The sequence below is a fragment of the Melitaea cinxia genome, chromosome 14 (genome assembly GCF_905220565.1).
Source record: "Melitaea cinxia chromosome 14, ilMelCinx1.1, whole genome shotgun sequence".
Lineage (NCBI taxonomy): Eukaryota > Metazoa > Arthropoda > Insecta > Lepidoptera > Nymphalidae > Melitaea > Melitaea cinxia.
Window position 1 is genome coordinate 13,735,150 of NC_059407.1, and position 20,560 is coordinate 13,755,709.

The following is a 20,560-nucleotide window of genomic DNA, read 5'->3' on the forward strand; positions in this document are numbered from 1 at the left end:
TGAATTTGTACTTGTTTATTTCGTTTCAATTATAGTTAAAAAAAAAAAAAAACTTTCAAATACGAGAACTACTTGGTCAATGTCACCTTCAGGTATGATATCATACGTCTATAAACTAATTAATGTCTTCAACTTTACACGATTATCTTTGTTTTTTGTATTGAATGTTGTTACTGTATTTTAAATTACCTTGAACAATATTGCATTTAATTATTGAATCATATTCGAGCCCATGTCGCATAAATGAAATTAGTTTAATTCACGTTTGAATGTATCTGTGATCGCAGCCACTAGATGGCGCTCATTTATTTGAATACAATATAATTGTTCATTAAATTGCGTAGGTGCAACAATACTACAACAGGTCTATATGAGAAATGATCTATGTTTTGTTATCAATTGTATCAGATATCCTTACGAAAATACAGCGCCACTACAAAATATCCTGTAAAATATTTTTCCAAAACAAGCTATGGCCTTGACGCCGCCCTATGTGGCCTGTGGCCTGTGGCACCGATTTTTTATGCTCGCTGAATTTTAACTAATTTTCTAACGAAATCTTGCACACATGCAAACATGAAAATATATTTACAGTTTTTTAATTAAATTTGATTATCGAAAATGTATTGTCATTTCGAAACAAGCATCGACGCAATACTTAAAATAATAATCATCAACAAACATTAAAAGGCGCAAAAACATTTCTCGACTTTTATTTCTTGAGAAAAGTGAAATTTTTGCCGAGGTTTGTTGTTTTTTCTTTAAAATCGTATTGACAATCGAAAACACTTAATTATTTGTACGACAACCTTAGATATAAAACTACCGTTTAGTCTTTGAGGTCATTCACTATATTACGTTAGTCATTAAACACTATATCTCGTTTCTGCATCTATTTGAAACATCGTAACACGTCTAAAACTAGCTAACATAACGAAATACATCAGCTAATTTATCTTTTGAAATTTTTTACTTTGTACTCGCGTCTGAAATCTGTCAATCAGGTCAATACAATTTACGGAAAATTTTATTCTATTTTATTTAATAGCTCGTCGATCAAATGTCAAATCTCAGAGATGTCAATCATATATATGTAATACGAGGATCGCAAGTTCGCGATCTTGACCTAGTATATCCGAATGTTTCCGAATATTTCCGGTTATATCCGAATATCACCTACACGATATTGAAACGTGATAATAGCTCCACATAAGGTCCGTTTTAGAATGTTCTAGATTAATACCGTCGCCGTCAGTCGGAGAGGTATCTCGCTCTCGTAATCTCGTCACCGTCATCTTTTCGTCCAGGACTTATGCTTTCTATCTCGTCGACTTCTTCAAGATTCTTTGTATTGGGATTACAGAGTCTGAAAAGTGTAAAAACAAACTTATTTTAATCTAAATTAAAAGTATGTGTACAAAAAAGAGTTTATTGAAGTGATTTAATTATTTTGTTTAAAATTAAGTTTGGTATAATAGATACTTTAGTGCTGTACCAAAACTCAATCATAACAATAATTGATTCACATACGCGGCAAATTTTGTTATTTAAATTATATTATAGCCCCCTCTCTTCCCGTGGGTGTCGTAAGAGGCGACTAAGGGATAACACAGTTCCACTACTACCTTGGAACTTAAGAAGCCGACTGATGGCGGGATAACCATCCAACTGCTGGCTTTGAAATACACAGGCCGAAGACGGGCAGCAGCGTCTTCGGTGCGACAAAGCCAGTACTGCGGTCACCAACCCGCCTGCCCAGCGTGGTGACTATGGGCAAAACACATGAGTTCACGTTATTTTTGGCGTAAACTTGTGGAGGCCTATGTCGAGCAGTGGACTTTATAGGCTGTAATGATGATGATGATGAAATTATATTAGAGGATTACATCCAAAATCATCATTATTATAATATATATTTTTTAAAATATAGACACGTACCTGCATTTGCAACAGACGATGCACGGTGCGGCCAGTAAGAGGAGTGGACTTGCGACCAACAGTAGAAGACCGAATCCCGCGAATATTCCTACAACCTGTAAAATAATATATAAATATTTTAAACATACAAAAATTAAAAAAGTTCATATAACAGATTAAAGTTTTAAAATAAATGATACATTAAAAAGATATAAAACATTTTATAAATAATCTTTAGAGATGCAAAATTTTACACAAATTAACCAGTAAAAATTTCGAAATAAATGGCACATTCAAAAAATATCAATAATCGATTTAAATATTCGACTGATCAAAATAAAAATACCAATTTTTGTGCATTAAGTCACAAGGACGTGAATTATAAACAAACAAAAAATATATATTTATTGTCTGTAATAACAAAATATAATATATTTTATAATAATAACGAAATAATATATTAAATCAGAATCAAATAATAGTTTAAATCAGAGATAAAAATTGTTAATATGAACAAAGCTTATAACTTGTCATAATTATATTCTATTTATTATCTATGGTAAATATAAGTTACCTGTGCGCGGTGCCAAAGTACCGATGCCCGGGAGTGTCCCAGTTTATTCTTGCAGGGACCTTTGTCGTAATGGCGGAGTAAAAAGTCGTCCTGAAATTATAAAGTTTACACTTTACAGTTTACTTTAATAAGTTAATATTACAGATACGAAAGATTTTTTGCTTTATTTGCAACATAATCTCTGGAACTGATTAACTGAATTTGATTATTCTTAAACTATAATTCTTTTTGTGTTGGATAGCCTATTTACCCAGGAAGGCTATAATGGACTTTTTTTTTCAAACATCGTGGACAACTGCGTGGCGGCTCTTTAGCTCCTTGCTGCCCCTCCTTGTGACCCACCACTGGCTGGGGACAGCAGACCGGTGGCGCGAGCCAACAGGGCCACCGGTTCGGACAAGGACAGAATGACGGCAGCCTCTAGCATAACTGCGGGTGCGCAATTAAACTCGGAGGTGCTCCCCGCTCTCCCCCAAGCATCGAGCAAGGGGAAGGGAAAGGGCAAGGGGTCGGGAAAGGTTAAGGGGGTGGAGTGGACCGCGTACGGACCCTCCATCTAAGAGGTAGCTGCCCCTCAAGGGAAGGAGGGAGAGGGAGCCAAACCCTAGGAGGAGCCGTCAGCTAGCTGGACAGAAGTCGTCCGCCGCAAACCGGCGGCGAAAAAACGGACATGTATATACATTATTTCGAAAAAACAAAAAAACTGTAATTTATAGGCGAGCGCTGTTAAAAAGAAAACAAACGGTTGGATAGGGTATAAATATTTTTGTACGTGTACAAAATTACTGTTGTACCTATTGAAGATTTTAAATTAATATGGTTATTTTTATTACTAAAACTAGTTGCCCGGACAGACTTGGTTCTCATCATTACAGCCTATACAGTCCACTGCTGGACATAGGCCTCCACAAGTTTACGCCAAAAAATAACGTGAACTCATGTGTTTTGCCCATAGTCACCACGCTGGGCAGGCGGGTTGGTGACCGCAGTACTGGCTTTGTCGCACCGAAGACGCTGCTGCCCGTCTTCGGCCTGTGTATTTCAAAGCCAGCAGTTGGATGGTTATCCCGCCATCGGTCGGCTTCTTAAGTTCCAAGGTGGTTGTGGAACCTTGTTATCCCTTAGTCGCCTCTTACGACACCCACGGGAAGAGAGGGGGTGGCTAAATTCTTTAGTGCCGTAGCCACACAGCAGCAGACTTGGTTCTGTCAAAAGTTAATAGTATTTTTTTTTTTTTTAGTATAAAAACCTTCCGTTGGCCTTAAGGAACACAAAAAATAAATAAATTCGTCGAATTGGTCGAGCCATTTTCGAGTTATGCGCTTAGAAACATTCATTTTTATTTATATAGATTGTTTCAAATATGGTAAATATACGGCCCGTTGGACCGACGATCTACTACGTAAGATTGCCGGTGTAGGCTGGATGAGGATTGCGGAAAACCGGGATGTTTGGCGCGAACTTGGGGGGGCCTATGTCCAGCAGTAGACAGCAATAGGCTGGTCTGACTGACTGACTGATGGTAAACATCCCGTTTTTGATAGTGTAGGATTCAAAATAGCTAATAACGGCCTGCAGAAACTGTTTAAAAATAGAAATTTCTCTAGCGCAGTGGCGATGGCGGGATGGCGAAAATGATTTAATGGTTTTCTTATAATACCGATTACAGAAATTATATTTTAAGCCGCTTTATGATAACCATTTCTAAATTCGAAAAGAAAAATGTATCATATTTACTCGAATAGTGGAATCGTATAGTATCGTTCAAATTCATTCGGTAGTTTCAAGGTAATGCTTGGTCAAAGATACAAGACACAACATCATTCATCGATCATGATTTTATCATTCTTCGATTCATAAAATTCCTTTTTTATGATATATTATCTTCAGCTTGTAGTATTCGATTAATTATCGAACGACACTCAATTTTAATACCTTCAACGTACATTATAAATTCACTTTTATAAAATTGTAATAGATATAGGTAGATAAATTAGGAAGAGCAAATAAAACCAAATCCTCTAGTCTTAAGTTACGTAGTAACTATTTAGTAATCTGTGGTCTTAGATAGTTTATGACAGCTTCGTTCGAACTCGATGTAGACCAGTTGTATAGTCTACTTTCTTTTTTGACGTATAAAATTAAATCTAATATTTATTTTAACTAATCTAACGGAACAAACATAACCACACTTACATAACAAGTACCAAGTCGAAATATTTTGAATCGATGTATAATTTAGAAAAGTACTCATCACATAATCTATACATATAATAAAATGGTAGGAAAGTCAAAACTGTACATTAAATATTTTTTTAAAAGAATACTTGGGGTGTGATCTATAATCGATACCGAAGCCAAAAATATAGTTTTTAGAATTTTTGTCTGTTTGTCTGTATGTATGTCCGGGATAAACTTAAAAAGTACTGCATGGATTTACTTCAAATTTGGCACGAATATTATCAAGAAGTCGAGTCAACATATAGGCTACATATTATCACGCTATCACCTACGGGGAACGAGCAGTGAACGTTTATTTCTTTAACGCATTCTGTTAAACGTTGTAATCTAACGACGCATATTTGAATGTTTTTATTATGTTAATAACCGCTGCTATAAGCTAGCTTCACACTATAAATAAAGACATTCTGTAGTATATTTAGTATCAGCATTGCACCCGTGCGAAGGTTGCTAGTTACTTATATAAATAACCAATGTTTAGAAAGTTAAATCTATACTAATAAATGGAGAGCCGTTTTTTTTGTTCGGTTATAGTGGGAAAACTACTGAACCGATCGGAATAATACGAATAAGAAAATAATATATATGCCCACACAACGTTTGCAGGGTCAGCTAGTTTATTATAAGTTATTAATTAAACCACGAATACTTTTAACTTTTTAAGCTAAGTACAAGTCATTAATTATATTGTCGTTTGATATGAATCTGTGAATCACGTCGTGTTTATTTATAAAATCTTGATCTTGTTTTGCGTTAAATTTTAATACTGTTTTTTAAACCATAATTCCATTAATTATTATAACGTAATTTATGTCTATAGATACACTAAGCTGTGTGGCTACGGCAGTAAAGAATATAACCACCCCTCTCTTCCCGTGGCTGTCGTAAGAAGCGTCTAAGGGATAACACAGTTCCATTACCAACTTGGAACTTAAAAAGCCGACCGCTGGCGGGATAACCAACCCACGGTCACCAACCCGCCTGCCCAGCATGGTGACTGATGTGGTGATGATAGATACAATACAAAAGAGTAAACTAATTTTTCGATGTCGAGTTTGAGGGAAATAATGTTTAGGCTCTTAAAATCCTACAAAACAAACAAACAGGCCCTTAGTTTTGGTAGGGAAAGGTTGGATGATGCGTAACAGTGAAATATTTACAGGCCGTTTCTATTCTATTCAGTTCAGATTTTACTGTAATAAACTTTTTATACTCATAATTAGCTTTCTTTCTAATGAGATACTTACGTATTTTAAAATATAATACTAGGAGATAAAAGATGATTCCTATGATACTAAAAATTAACAGTGAAAGAATTTGAGTACAATGTTGCAATTTCTTTTTTACTACATAACCCGAAGTTCGCGTGAATTAAATTATAATCAAATTAAATATTCGATAATTTAATAATTGACTCATTCATAAATCAATTACATTAGGTATGAGAGTCAAGGAAACTGGTCCAGCGTCTAATTATAGGTACGCACGTCGTCCCCGGCACAATTCAGAGGATTCGAATGTACTGAGAGCGTTATTCAAAATCAAAATCAAAAATAGCTTTATTTAAATAGGCTCCAAGAGCACTTTTGAATCGTCATTTTACAAATTAAAACTTTAAAAACAAATTATTATTTTTGTAAAATTGAAGCTACCACCGATTCGGAATGTAGATTCTGCAGAGAAGAATCGGCAAGAAACTCCGCAGTTACTCTTTTGAAAATAATATATAAACTTTGTGTATTAGATACAAGTAAATGTTTGTTGAGATTTAAAATTTTGATTTTGACTAGCCCGCTGGCACAGTTTGTAGTGACCCTGCTTTCTGTTCCAGGGGTCGTGAGTTCGATTCCCACCCCGAGTCTGGCTGTAATATATATGTTTATTTATATATGTATTATTTATATGTATGTTTATCGAAAAAAAAAAATATATGTAGCTATACCAGTCGACTGATACCTATAACACAAGTATTAAGTTGCTTACTTTACGAATAGATGACCGTGTGTGTTAGCTGTAAAAATTTATTTTATTTATTATTAAGATGCAATGAGTGGTATTAGGTTAAAAGAATTTTATTAGTTGCTACCGGGGATTTTATTGTAATTTATTGAACGTTGAGTTAGAAGAACTGTCAGCACTTGTGCCTTGAAAAAATGACAACGGTTTTAAATTAGTAATATCAAATAAGCAGACAGACAAGCTACAGCTTAAAAATTACCCTTCTTTTAATATACAATAAGCACCGAATACGAATTCTTGTAATTAATTAAAATGTTAATTTGAAATTATAAAAACAGGCTTTTAAACGGGATTTTTTTGTATTTTTATTTCAAAGAAGTGATGAAGGAAGACACAGTACATCGAGCAACGTTCAATATTAGAAATATATATTTTTCACGCAGCAGAAAACTTATTGGAATGGACTGAAAATATGTTGGAGAAATATTTCTGCCGACTTGACTTGATAAATTTACGTCGAATAATAGTGCAAACTTCGCGTAAAAGTTTCAGAATCAATTCTCAAACTAAATTTTCAAATAAAGTATAAATTTTTAGATAATATTAAAATATGAAAAAAGTAGTCTTTCATAACAAAATTTATGTAAATAATAATAATAATAATAATTGTGTTTGCAAGCAAACGAAAAAAAACCGTCTTCAATTATATTGACACGTAATATAACGTAGGTAGACGAAAAAATAGTCAAGTAAATACGCATTATCAAAGATTACTCCAAAAGTTGTAATCAGATCTCGATGAAATTTAAATGTGACCACATTATAAACACCAGCTTTCGATTAAATTAAAAATCGTGATAATCGGTACACCAAGTAAAAAGTTATGCGGATTTTCGAGAGTGTCCCTCGATTTCTCTGGGATCCCATCATCAGACCCTGGTTTCCATATCATGGTATTAAACTAGGGATATCTCCTTTCCAACAAAAAAAGAATTATCAAAATTGGTTCATAAACGGCGGAGTTACCCCGAACATAGATAAAAAAAAATATATACGGTCGAATTAAGTAACCTCCTCCTTTTTTGAAGTCGGTTAAAAACTCTTTATTGTACACCAAGAGTGGGAAAATTACAAAAATAAAAACAGGAGATAAGTACAAAAGGCGGCCTTATCGATTTCTTCCAGGCAACCTTTGGGTAGAGGAAATGGTATATATGTAGACAGTTTAGGTGTACGCTTACACTTCAGCCTGTAATATGCCACTACTGGGCATAGCCCTCTTTCCCCATGTAGGAGAAGGATCAGATCTTAATCCAATACGCTGCTCCAATGCGGGTTGGCGGATATATTCCCGACTATGATTAACGATCGCTATCAGGTGTACATGATAACAACCGGGACCGACGGCTTAACGTGCTCTCCGAGGCACGGTGGGGAGACCCACAAGGACTGCATAAACACTCAGACTACGACAAGCACCTGTATGGCCAATATAAATGTTTGTCATGTGCGGGGATCGAACCCGCAACCGCCAGCGCAACAGATACAATCCATGGCTGTAATCGTTGCACCAACGCGGCGTCGTTTAGGTGTACAGTTTTACCTAAACATATACAATATATTTAGACAAATAAATAATGAAAAAAAAAATTAAAATACAGTATATGTACGTACATGGCATATATAAATGGAAAGTTGTAATAGACATACATAGACGAATATAAAGTTAATGAATTATTGTGATAAGATTCAAAGTGAGGACAGGAGATAATATGTGACTAGATAGAAGGATTAAAATCGAAGAAAATAGTGTTTGAACGACTTCTTGAAAATTGGAAGGGATTCAACACGTCTGATGGGTAAAGGAAGGGAGTTCCAAAGCCGAGCAGCTTGGACAGTAAATGATTTAGTATAGAAATTAGTGGAGTGGGGAGGAATTTTAAGAAGTAAACTATCATCGGAACGAAGGCTTCGCTCATGAGACTCACTGAGATACTTAAAACGTTCACGTAGTTAAGAAGGAGTAGCAGGATTAAATAGTATGCAATATAACAAAGTATGTGATTATTCCTGCGAAGGCGAATTGGGAGCCACTTGAGTCTTTTGCGAAAATCGGAGATGTGATCATATTTGCGTAGGCCAAATATGAAACGGATACATAAATTTTGAATGCGCTCAAGCTTAAGTTTCTCCTCAGTAATGTCAAGATAAGTAGTGTCTGCATAAATGAATGAATGAATGTAAGAGAATGCTATGTGCAAGCGCAATTTTGGAGGAAGTAGGAAGAAAATTCTGCAGCCTGCGGATTAATCCTACAGCTGAAAAAACTTTTCGACTTAATTTTCACATCTGAGGACACCAAGAGAGATTTTGATCTAATATAATACCCAAGTTAGTCATTTTATCACTGTATGGGATTTCAACGCCATCAAAAATTATAGGAGGTAGTTGTGATTTATTAATGCGAGAAATAAATTTAGAGCTTCCTATTATAATTGCTTGCGTTTTCCCTGGATTGACTGTTAAACCAAAGGATTTACTCCAATTAGCAACTCGTAATAAATCACCATTGAGAATAAAGACAGTTCGTGGTAATTCTTCAATAGTACAGTGTGTGTAGATTTGGAGATAGAGAGAGGATATAACTTTGCTGATAGAATTGATAAAGATAAGAGATGGGAAAGCACGCCACCTTACGGTACGCCAGCTCTGACCGTACTCCAATTAGAAAAGGAATCGTTAACCCTGACTTGTTGCCGGCGACCTCGCAAGTAATTTTGAAACCACTCAAGTCACCTCAGGAGATATGTTAAGAGTATACAAAGTATCGGATAGTAAGTCAAAGTCCACGGTATTAAATGCATTAGTAAAATCTAACAGCGTCAACATCGTGACTCTGGTTGTCCATATTCGACCTGATATCATCGGTGATTTTAATTAACGCAGTAGTCGTACTATGTCCAGGACGAAAGCCGGATTGGAAGGGATTAAGGATATTATGATTTAGAAGGAAACAGCTAAGCTGCTGATGTATAAGACGCTCAAGAGCTTTGGAAAGAAATGGAAGGATGGAAATGGGATGATAGTCAGATAAAGAACACGGATTACTTTTTTTAATGTAAATGTTTGGTCTATTATGAAACCACTTATTTTAAAATGACAAATCTGCTCTAAGACTTCCCGGAAGACATTGCTCTTTAGCGATAAGGTCGTCTTTTGTACATTTTTCTAGTGATTGTTAATATTTTTCTTAATGTTCAACAAAGTATTACTACTATTTTAAAATGCAAAATATAATTGTCAATACTCACGTCTAAGGAAGCTAAGCAGTACCAGCAAAAAACATGCTTGCAGCGTTTGCACATCATCTGGGCACATCCTTCATCCTTCTCGATGGGCACCCGGCACATGGGGCAGAGTTTGATGAGTTCGGAATCTGGTAGTAACGGAGCTCCTGCGCCCGCCATAGATGAAGACGCGGCTGCAGCCTCGCAAGATAAACCGCCATGCCACTGGAAAAAAATGTTGACTGTTCAAATCCGCTATTTTCTTTTAACACTACAAAAGTTGCAAACATGGGAAGTTTCGCCTGATGGCAAACGAGTACCGTAGCCTATGGACGCCAACAAAACCAGGAATATTGCAAAAGCATTGCCGACCCTATACCCAGACCCCGCCCGAAAAGCTCTGACTGATTATCTGGTGCCAAGCAAACACAACATTATTTGAGCAGTATTAATATGTAGCTGTGATCTTGAGATTCTTCTCCAGTGGTTTAAATTTTGCTAATTTTGGAACAAATCAGTCTAAATTTATTCAAATGAATTCCGTAGTTTAGATAAAATGTAGCAAAGATTCTAACAGTTTACAACGGCTTTGGCTTTAGTGTCGATAAAGAATGTGTGGCAACATCTTTCGCGCGACTACGAACTACGTAAGTAAAGAAAAACTGACGTATTCTACATCGCGCTATCATCGCGCAAAGTTATCAAAGTGATTGAGTATATATACAAGAACCCGACAACAACCGTCGTGGCCGTAAGCCCACCAGACATAACACCCGTCTGGTCGGAGGATCCTCCATTTGCGATGGTGGACGAGGAACTCAACACCTTGTTCCTCCGCATCCCCAAACTGGTGACCCCGACGTGAATCTTCGCACTCCCAAAAATGTATTCAAGAAATTTTTGAAGAACACCCAAAAATAAATATGTACCTTCTAAAGTTTTATGATAAGTACAGATTATGATTAATATTTTTAATTATTAAAAAACTTAAATGTTTTTGTTGATTAGTTTGTCCTTATCTGTCCCCTATTCGATATTCGAGATTTTTGTATTTGATAATTCTGAGACGTTTATTCTATCATAGTAAAGTGCAACTTTCCAAACCAGATAAACAAAATGTCAGAGAAAGCGTCTCGGGTTTAACAGTTGCAGGGGAATCTTTGTATAGTTTCCTATCTAATTTTTATATTTAAATGTCGCCCTATAGGTACTTGTAATATACATATAATCATAATAAATATTTTAATATGCGTTATACAACCAAAGTAAACATTAATAAAAATAAATAAAATATAAAAGAACTTGGTAGGAATTCTGTTTGATAAATACATTTTGTGCATGAACCACATCTTTTCTTTTACTGGTAATTTTATCGTGCCAATTATTTTGCTTTTTACCTATAGGGATTTTTCTTGAATTTGACTAAACGAAAATATATATTAAATATTTACTATATATTACCATATATATATTTCTTTTTTTTTTTTTCATTTTCACATCACAAAAGAACATCAGGCTTTATAGGTATCGATGTTATAATATAATTTAGGTATAATCGGAAAATCATGTTTTCGAGGTTCGTTAATTTCAGCCGGCTCAAAGCTAATCAAGCAGATTACTCTCAATTACGTCGACGTTTTATAATATGACAAACGATGTTCATCAGCCGAGATAAATTTATTAAATTATACACGTAATTTAATTATATACATTTCTGATTTCGTGTTAAATGTAATATAATTTAATTACATATTCAAAGTCAATTAAGTTTAACAATTACGCGCTAACTTGTTTAGGCATTGTCTTACGTTAAATAAGCGAATGAAAACGATGCGACGCGAAGCGTGGCGACGTGATACGATTTCATGCTAAGAATACTTGATATAAAGTTTATAAATAAAATAAATAAATAAATATCTATAACATGACGCGCCTTTGTACACGACATCATAAACCAGATCAAAGATTTTACGTTTTTGCAATTTTTCTCTTCATTTTGCAATGTTGTTTATATTACACACGTACGACAACAGGATTAAAGTACTCTTAAAAGTATTTTTTTTTGTACAGTAACTCTCCGGATAGTAGTTTTTTAGTAGACTAGATTACTTGACTATCTAGTCTTAAAGCAGCAGGAGGGCTAGTCTTGCCTATATTTGCAAAACCAATTTAAGCTGAAAGGAGGCTTGTCTCCAGCAGTTAAGCAAACCATAAACCAGGAACCGAAAGAAGGCTTATGTCTAACAGTTAACCAAAACCTTAAACCAGGAATCGAGAGAAGGTTTACGTCCAACAGTTAACCAAACTCTAAACCAGGAACCGAGAAAAGGCTTATGTCCAACAGTTAACCAAACCCTATACCAGGAACCAAAAGAAGGCTTATGTCCAACAGTTAACCAAACCTTAAACCAGGAATCGAGAGAAGGTTTATGTCCAGCAGTTAAGCAAACTCTTACACGGGAACCGAAAGGAGGCTTATGTCCAGCAGATGAGCAAACCCTAAACCAGGAACCGAAAGGAGTTTTATGTCCAGCAGTGGAAGTAACTTGTCGCAAAAGTTATTTGCGTACAAGTTATCAACATATTAAAACAGCAATTTAAGCTTTCCGACATTTTTTTAATGCCTACCATTAACATTTAACATGACATTAAGGTAAGCGAGGGAACATGCACACAAAGCTCCTTATTTCCTTCTCTTTCATGCCAAGCTAAAATCCATTATTCTTTCGAAAATGATTAATAGCTGTATTATTAACGATCTCGCAGGCTAAGGGATAACATCATTATTCTTAGTTATAAAAAAAAAAACAGAAAAACGAATTACTCGTTAATTTTTTAATCGTATTTATTTTAACTTCATATAAAAACAATGAAAGATGTGATGTGAATGACGATACAATAAAAAAATTGTAACCGACAAATATATTTATTTTTGTTTTTTTTTTTTCACTGTTTCTAATAAAATTATTATTATTGTCTATGCATAAGGTGTAAAAGGTGTGATGGTTAGAAAAAACTAAGTAAGAATATTTATAATGGCAATAGAAGCCAACAGTATCACACAAAATCTTAAAAAAAAGCGAGGTTGAATGCAGTTTTCTTACTGTGTTCCTGCGAGTTCTGAATGTAAATCAGTTGTAGGTATCATCTTGAGACACCGTCTAAAAGACAAGTTGTTATTCTGCAAACAACTGCAGTGAAGTTTATTCATTTATTTATTTATTTATACCTTGATATTCAATATGCAACGCAGACCGCAGACCTGTTCGCGGGTAATGATTATAATATGATTAACATTATTGAAATGGAAATTTAAATTAATAAAGAAACACTTATAATATCAGACAGTCCGTCGTTTCGTTTATATTTATAGCTATTAATCTGATACTAAATATAAGGTTTTCAATGAAAACATCTTAAAGTATTTCGTAGTCTCTTCGTGGATCGTAAAAATTAACAAAATTTAAATTATTTAAATTAAAATACATAAAATATATTACACACTGTAAAACTGTTAATTGTTTTTGCTGCACTGTTTATCACATAAATTGTATCTTTTTTCTGTAAATAAATAAATAAAGCATTGTTCATATTTCTGTTGTGAAATAAAAACATACATATAGCAAAACTATTATATGAGTATTTAAATGACAACTTATAGCATGCAAGAAATCAAAAACCCTAAAATAAATTACAGTCTGATGGACCGGTGTATTTATAGATATAGATAATAAATACACTGTTTTATATCTCTGCTAATAAAAGTTTTCACATTTCGATAAAACGCGGGTCAAATATATAGTCATTTATATATCAAAGCGGAAAAACTACCACTTCCTGAGTTCTTATTTAAGGATTTTTTTTCGCGGAACGAAAGTGGTGATGGATATAAAAAAAAAAAATAAATAAATAAAAATATTTTGTATAAAAACTCACAAAGAAAATACATCTTTACGTATTTTCTATTTTTTATCTCATTATGTGTCAACTCCGCCGTTGCCGGTCCCAAGCCCGGATGTGAAAGGAGGAGGGTTCGTGAGAAGAACCACTCACTGGTAAAAACCAGCGGTTTAGGCTACCAGAAGCCTTAGGTCTCCCTAAAAAGACTGGCCCTGTGAGCACGGTTGCAAAGATGGCAGCCCCGTCACCGTGATCGGGATGCTGTGGGCTAATCACCTGCACATTCTTAAAGTAACAGATTATGAAACCCTCAAAGAGAAAGAAAGACCGATCCCCCTTATTACCGATGACCTTTAGCGCGAAATTACGGACACGGATTGGATGTTGGAATGTCAGAACCATGACTCAACCTGAAAGGCTTCCGCAGGTAGCCAAAATCATGTGGGACTACAGCATTCATATCCTAGGATTAAGCGAAACGAGATGGAACGGATTTGGTGAAATAACATCTGATTTTGACTCGACCCTTCTGTACAGTGGAAAAGAGGATGAGAACGCAACTCGGGAGTACGGCGTGGGGCTGCTCCTAAGCCGTAGCGCGAAGAACAGCCTTCTGTCCTGGAATCCGATATCGGAACGAATCATCACAGCTCGGTTCTCATCTAGAGTCAGAAAAATCACTGTGATCCAATGTTACGCCCCGACTAACTCGGCATTGCCGGATGAAAAGGAGAGTTTTTACGAGCAGCTGGAGTCGACCTTGAAGAGCACAAAGAAGCAGGATATAGTAATCCTGATGGGAGACCTGAATGCCAAGATGGGCTCAGACAACGAGGACCGAGAGCATTACATGGGACGCGAAGGGGCCGCCGGAGTAATAAACGAAAACGGAGAACTCTTCGGCGACCTGTGCTCTGCACACGATCTGGTGATCGGAGGAACCCTGTTCAAGCACAAGGAGTGCCACAAAATCACCTGGATTTCTCCTGATGCTGTGACCCGAAACCAGATCGATCATATTGCGATAAGCAGAGCATGGAGAACATCGCTACTCGATGTTAGGAACCGTCGCGGCGCGGATGCGGATAGCGATCACCATCTTATTGTTGCTGATGTACGTCTCAGGATGGCAGCAGCTCGACGTAAGGTTGAGAAGGCATCAAAAAAGTTCAATTTGCAGATCCTGAGGAGCGAAGAGGGAAGAAAGGAGTTTAGTATTTGCCTTCGCAACCAATTTGAACTTTTGAAAGACCTGGAAGACGAGGACATGGACGAAGCTTGGGAGCGTATGCGTACTGCCTTCACTAAAGCCGGCGAAAAAGCCCTAGGCTATAAACACTCCAAACAAGAACCTTGGATGTCCCAGGAGCTGTGGTCTGCAATAGAGAAAAGGCAGAGTATAAAGCTAGACCTGCTGGCCGCTAATAACTTTACCACCAAAAAGACCCTCGATGAAGAATACGCAGCCATACGTCTCCAAATTCGTAAATTGGCTAGACGCGACATACGACGCGCCGCCGACGAGCTAGCCGACCGGGCCAACGCAGCAGCCAAGGTATCAAACATGAGGGAGTTGTACGACGTCACTAAGCGTTTGTGCAACAAGTCACGTCCCTCCAAAAAGCCGCTGAAGGACGCCACGGGACAGCTGCTTTGTACTACAGAGGAGCAACTTAAACGATGGACCGAGCACTTCTCCAAGCTATTGACCCAATGCCAAACTCAACCGACGACTGTTCCGAACAGCCCAGGACCACTCCTGAATCTGCCAACGACTCCACCTACATACGCAGAAGTAGTCGCTGCCATCAAACAGCTCAAGGCAGGAAAGGCGCCAGGAGTGGACAACATCAACGTGGAGCTCTTTAAGGCGGACCCGGCTAGGTCAGCCGAGATACTCTGTCCCCTCTTGCAGCGCGTTTGGGAGACGGAGCGTGTCCCCTGTGAATGGAAGCAAGGTTTGCTCGTGAAGGTACCGAAGAAAGGTGACTTGTCAGTCAGCGATAACTGGAGAGGCATAACACTCTTACCAACTGCTACTAAAGTACTGGCAAAAGTACTTCTCAACCGTATGGCCCCAGAGATTGTGAAAACACTTCGGGAGGAGCAGGCTGGGTTCCGTTCTGGGCGTTCATGCACTGACCACACGAACACCTTGCGCGTACTCATCGAATCGTGCGTGGAGTGGCGAGCCGAACTTTTCCTGGCTTTCGTCGACTTCGAAAAAGCCTTCGACTCCGTGAAGTGGAGCGCACTGTGGTCCAGCCTCAGTCGAAGAGGAATACCGAGCAAGTATATAGGTATAATCCAGTCCCTATATAATGGCAGTACTTGCAGAGTAGTGCACGACCAAGCCCTAGGGGAACCAATTTCGATGACTGCAGGAGTCAAACAGGGCTGCCTCCTGTCGCCGCTGCTCTTCGTCGTCCTGCTCGACGACGTCATGCGGAAGGTAACCGAGACACCTAGAGGCATCGCATGGAGCGATGGCTCGCACCTGGAGGACCTCGAGTACGCGGACGACATAGTGTTGATCTCGTCTTCACTGCCCGATCTACAAATGAAGCTGAACTCATTACGAGAGGTAGCTCAAGATAAGGGGCTACGAATCAATACTGGGAAGACCGTCGAAATGCGTGTTCAGTCATGCGACAATCGCTCCATCACACTCAACGGTGCACCACTGGAAACTGTCACGAAATTTGTATATCTCGGCAGCACCGTGACCAACAGCGGGGGCTCTGATGACGACGTCGACGCGCGAATCAAAAAAGCGAAAGCCACCTTTGCCCAATTAAAACCGGTCTGGGATTCGAACGTGCTCACCCGGCGGATCAAGATTTCCCTTTTCGATTCCTTAGTGAAGTCTGTCTTGCTCTTCGGCTGCGAGACATGGAAAGAGACAAAGGGTCTGACGCACAAGCTACAAGTGTTCGTCAACAAATGCCTTAGGTTCATCCTGCGCAGATTCTGGCCGAACACTATCAGCAACGAGGATCTTTGGAATCGATGCCACCAAATCCCGATCAAGCAAGAAATTGCTCAGCGGAAGTGGAAGTGGATAGGACACACCCTCCGAAGACCAGAGGACAGCGCCGCCAGGGTCGCGTTCACGTGGAGGCCGCGCGGGAGTAGGAGGCGGGGCCGGCCGGCGCACACGTGGCAGCGGACTATCGGCGCCGAGCTGCGAGCGGCCGGGCTTAGTTGGAGGGACGTGGAGCGAGAGGCACAGGACAGGAGCGGATGGAGACGTCTCACGAGGGCCCTTTGTACCACTGGGGTACCTTAGGACAGTATCAACATAACAACATGTGTCAACAATATTATATCCGGTTATCATGTAATTAGCTAATAAAACTCGTACTTGGTTGCAAATGTAGTTTAAAATATAATAATGTTTTATAATAGTAAAATAACATAGATGTAAGCTAATTTTCCTTTTAATTATTGAACACGCAGGCATGGCGCCATCCCCACCCTTTCTATATAAAATGGAGATGCCGCCATTGCCTCGTGTCAACAATATTGTTTCCATTTATTATGAGGTTAGCTAATGAAACTCATACTTGGTTGCAAATGTAGTTTAAAATATTATAATGATTTTTAATAGTTAAATAACATAGATACAAGTTAATTTTCGTTTGTATTATTAAACACGCGGGCATGGCGCCATCCCCACCCTTTGTAAATAAAATGGAGATGTCGCCATTGCCTCGCCAGTTCGTTTCGGACGTTCGAGCAGTAAAGACTTAAAAAGTGTAAGTGATTACTATTTACTGTTAATATATTATTATTTTATTGCTATGCATAATGTTTTTCTATGTAATGGAATATAATTGTGTTTTTCTTGATAAAATTGTATACGATCTGACTAGTTATTTATTTATAAACAAAGGCAATTCATGAACTAACAGATTTAACTTAAATATTATTGCATTCTATTTACAAATAATACTTAAATAAATAGATTATAATCAATAAAGTCTTTTATTTTCACAATTCAGAAGTGGGATAGGTAACTCATTTAATTTTTTTTTGGATGTATACTTATTTTTTTTTCTTTTCTCTTTTTTTTCATCTTTTAATGAGGGATTATGGAGAAAATACTTGAGAAGTCCCCGCTGTGTGGGAAGAGTTCTGAAAAGAAATAGGAGAGACCGTCGCAGCCCAACTCCAGATTCTCAGAGGTCAAGATGTAGTAGGGTATGCAGCCCAGCCAGAAGCTTACAATCCCGTAGCCGTTCGCGCAGCTCCCTGAGGCGCCGCGTGAATCGGCGGGTGCGAAGTCCGCCCCAGCATCAACGTGCCAGACAGCAGCTGCGCTTCCAATCACGGCGCGAATCTCGCAGTCAACGGCTGCGTAATCCTGTACGTCATGGCGGGAGCAGTCGCCGCACGTCACACAGCAGCGAGCGCTGCAGTGGTGGCCGGCACTATGGTCACCGCAGCCGGCTTCGCAGCGTGCAAGGTGGCCGCAGCCGGCTTCGCAGCGTGCAAGGTGGCCGCAGCCGGCTTCGCAGCGTGCAAGGTGGCCGCAGCCGGCTTCGCAGCGTGCAAGGTGGCCGCAGCCGGCTTCGCAGCGTGCAAGGTGGCCGCAGCCGGCTTCGCAGCGTGCAAGGTGGCCGCAGCCGGCTTCGCAGCGTGCAAGGTGACCGCAGCCGGCTTCGCAGCGTGCAAGGTGGCCGCAGCCGGCTTCGCAGCGTGCAAGGTGGCCGCAGCCGGCTTCGCAGCGTGCAAGGTGGCCGCAGCCGGCTTCGCAGCGTGCAAGGTGGCCGCAGCCGGCTTCGCAGCGTGCAACGTGGCCGCAGCCGGCTTCGCAGCGTGCAACGTGGCCGCAGCCGGCTTCGCAGCGTGCAACGTGGCCGCAGCCGGCTTCGCAGCTTGCAACGTCGCCGCAGCCGGCTTCGCAGCTTGCAACGTCGCCGCAGCCGGCTTCGCAGCTTGCAACGTCGCCGCAGCCGGCTTCGCAGCTTGCAACGTCGCCGCAGCCGGCTTCGCAGCTTGCAACGTCGCCGCAGCCGGCTTCGCAGCTTGCAACGTCGCCGCAGCCGGCTTCGCAGCTTGCAACGTAGTCCGTCCAACGTAGACGCGGCGGCCCACAATAGCAACGCCTGAGCCCCGAGCATCGACTACGCAAGGACCACCAAGTAACACCATTGGCAGTGGCGATTCATTACTAAACAATAATTTACCTGATATTCTAAATGCGCTATTGCAAACATTGAAATCTTTGATCCCGGATAGTGACAAAATAGGCTCGTTTAAAGATAGTGTCCCCGAATTTGACCCTGCAAGGAAAGAACAAACGATGTCTATGTGGATACGTAAACTAAATGAGAAACTAATTTAATCACTTTGCAATTACAATACTACGAGGTGTCGCAAAGCGTTGATATGAAGGATTGCCATCGGTGTTCTTTTCTTGGAGTGAGTCACAGACAAAATTGCTATCAGCATTTCCTCCTGAGGATTTTATTTTTGTGTTACCCACACATTAGGAAATTCTAAAATTCTTTTTAATATCATATCGGTTCGCTTAATCCGAATATAAAATCGTCATATCAAAAATTTCGATCTAACGGTACATCGTTCCATAGCTTAATTGGCTAGAGCACCGACACAGTCAGTCGGAGATGCAGGTTCGATCTCCGCTGGAACGGTCGATTTTTGATATGATAAATATAATTAAAAAAAAATGTTTAGAACTATGGACAGATGTTAGCAGATATGTTGGCTAGGCGCGCCCGTTTCAACGATTCTCTTGAAGAATATTACTACGAGAAGGTTACCTTTATTACCACTGTAATATAACGGGCAAACGAGCAGTAGAATGCGTTCCGCAAGGCATAGATGACATGCAGAGACTAGACTAGGAGCCAAGGCTCAGTATGAGGACCTTCATAAATTACTTAGCTATCTGAAAAATGCTAGGAAAGTAAAGCCAATACCAGACCGTAGACTAACGCCATTTTTAACCAACTTCAAAAAAACCGACCGGTCCGTTTGCCGACTTAGTTGTATAAGAATAATTGTATTTGCTCGCAAACTTTAACCGACTTCAAAGAAAAAGAGGAGGTTACTCAATTCGACCGTATATATACTTTTTTTATGTATGTTCGGGGATAACTCCGTCTTTTATGAACCGATTTTGATAATTCTTATTTCGTTGGAAAAGAGATATCCCTAGTTTGGTACTATGATAAGGAAACCAGGATCTGATGATGGGATCCCAGAGAAATCGAGGGAAACTCTCTAAAAGACTCATAACTTTTTACTGGGTGTATCGATTTTGATGATTTTTAATTTAATCGAAAGCCGATGTTTATCATGTGGCCACATTTAAATTTCATCGACCTTATAATATAATAATAACTTTTGGAGTAATCTTTGATAATGCGTATTTACTCGACAATTTTTTGTCTACCTACGATATAATTGAAGGCGGTTTTTCTTCGTTTGCCTGCAAACACAATTATAATTTATATACGTCAATGTCCCGATCCCTTAAAGAAATGTACTAGGTGTCACAGGATAGGTCATAAAACGGAGCAATGTTATACGAAAATCAGGTCCCGTCTACTGCACTAAAGACTTAAAATGCAAAGGTTATTAATAGGGCTACGAATAACAGTATATGTTTAGATAAATATTTCAAGAAAAGCGCGTGTTAATGGTATAGAGA

At 38.9% G+C, this 20,560-nt stretch overlaps 1 protein-coding gene across 1 annotated transcript in view; it reads right to left on the reverse strand.

The window, feature by feature from the left end:
• Positions 1–275: 275 nt before the first annotated feature.
• LOC123659562 (E3 ubiquitin-protein ligase RNF144A) overlaps positions 276–20,560 on the reverse strand; it is a 50,221-nt gene continuing 29,936 nt past the window's right edge. The window contains exons 3-6 of the mRNA XM_045594770.1: positions 10,003–10,203; positions 2,492–2,581; positions 1,939–2,033; positions 276–1,366 (exon numbers count right to left, since the gene is read on the reverse strand). Of these exons, the coding sequence (XP_045450726.1) occupies positions 1,252–1,366; positions 1,939–2,033; positions 2,492–2,581; positions 10,003–10,203 (501 nt within the window). The 3' untranslated portion in view covers positions 276–1,251. The remainder of the gene's footprint in view (positions 1,367–1,938; positions 2,034–2,491; positions 2,582–10,002; positions 10,204–20,560) is intronic.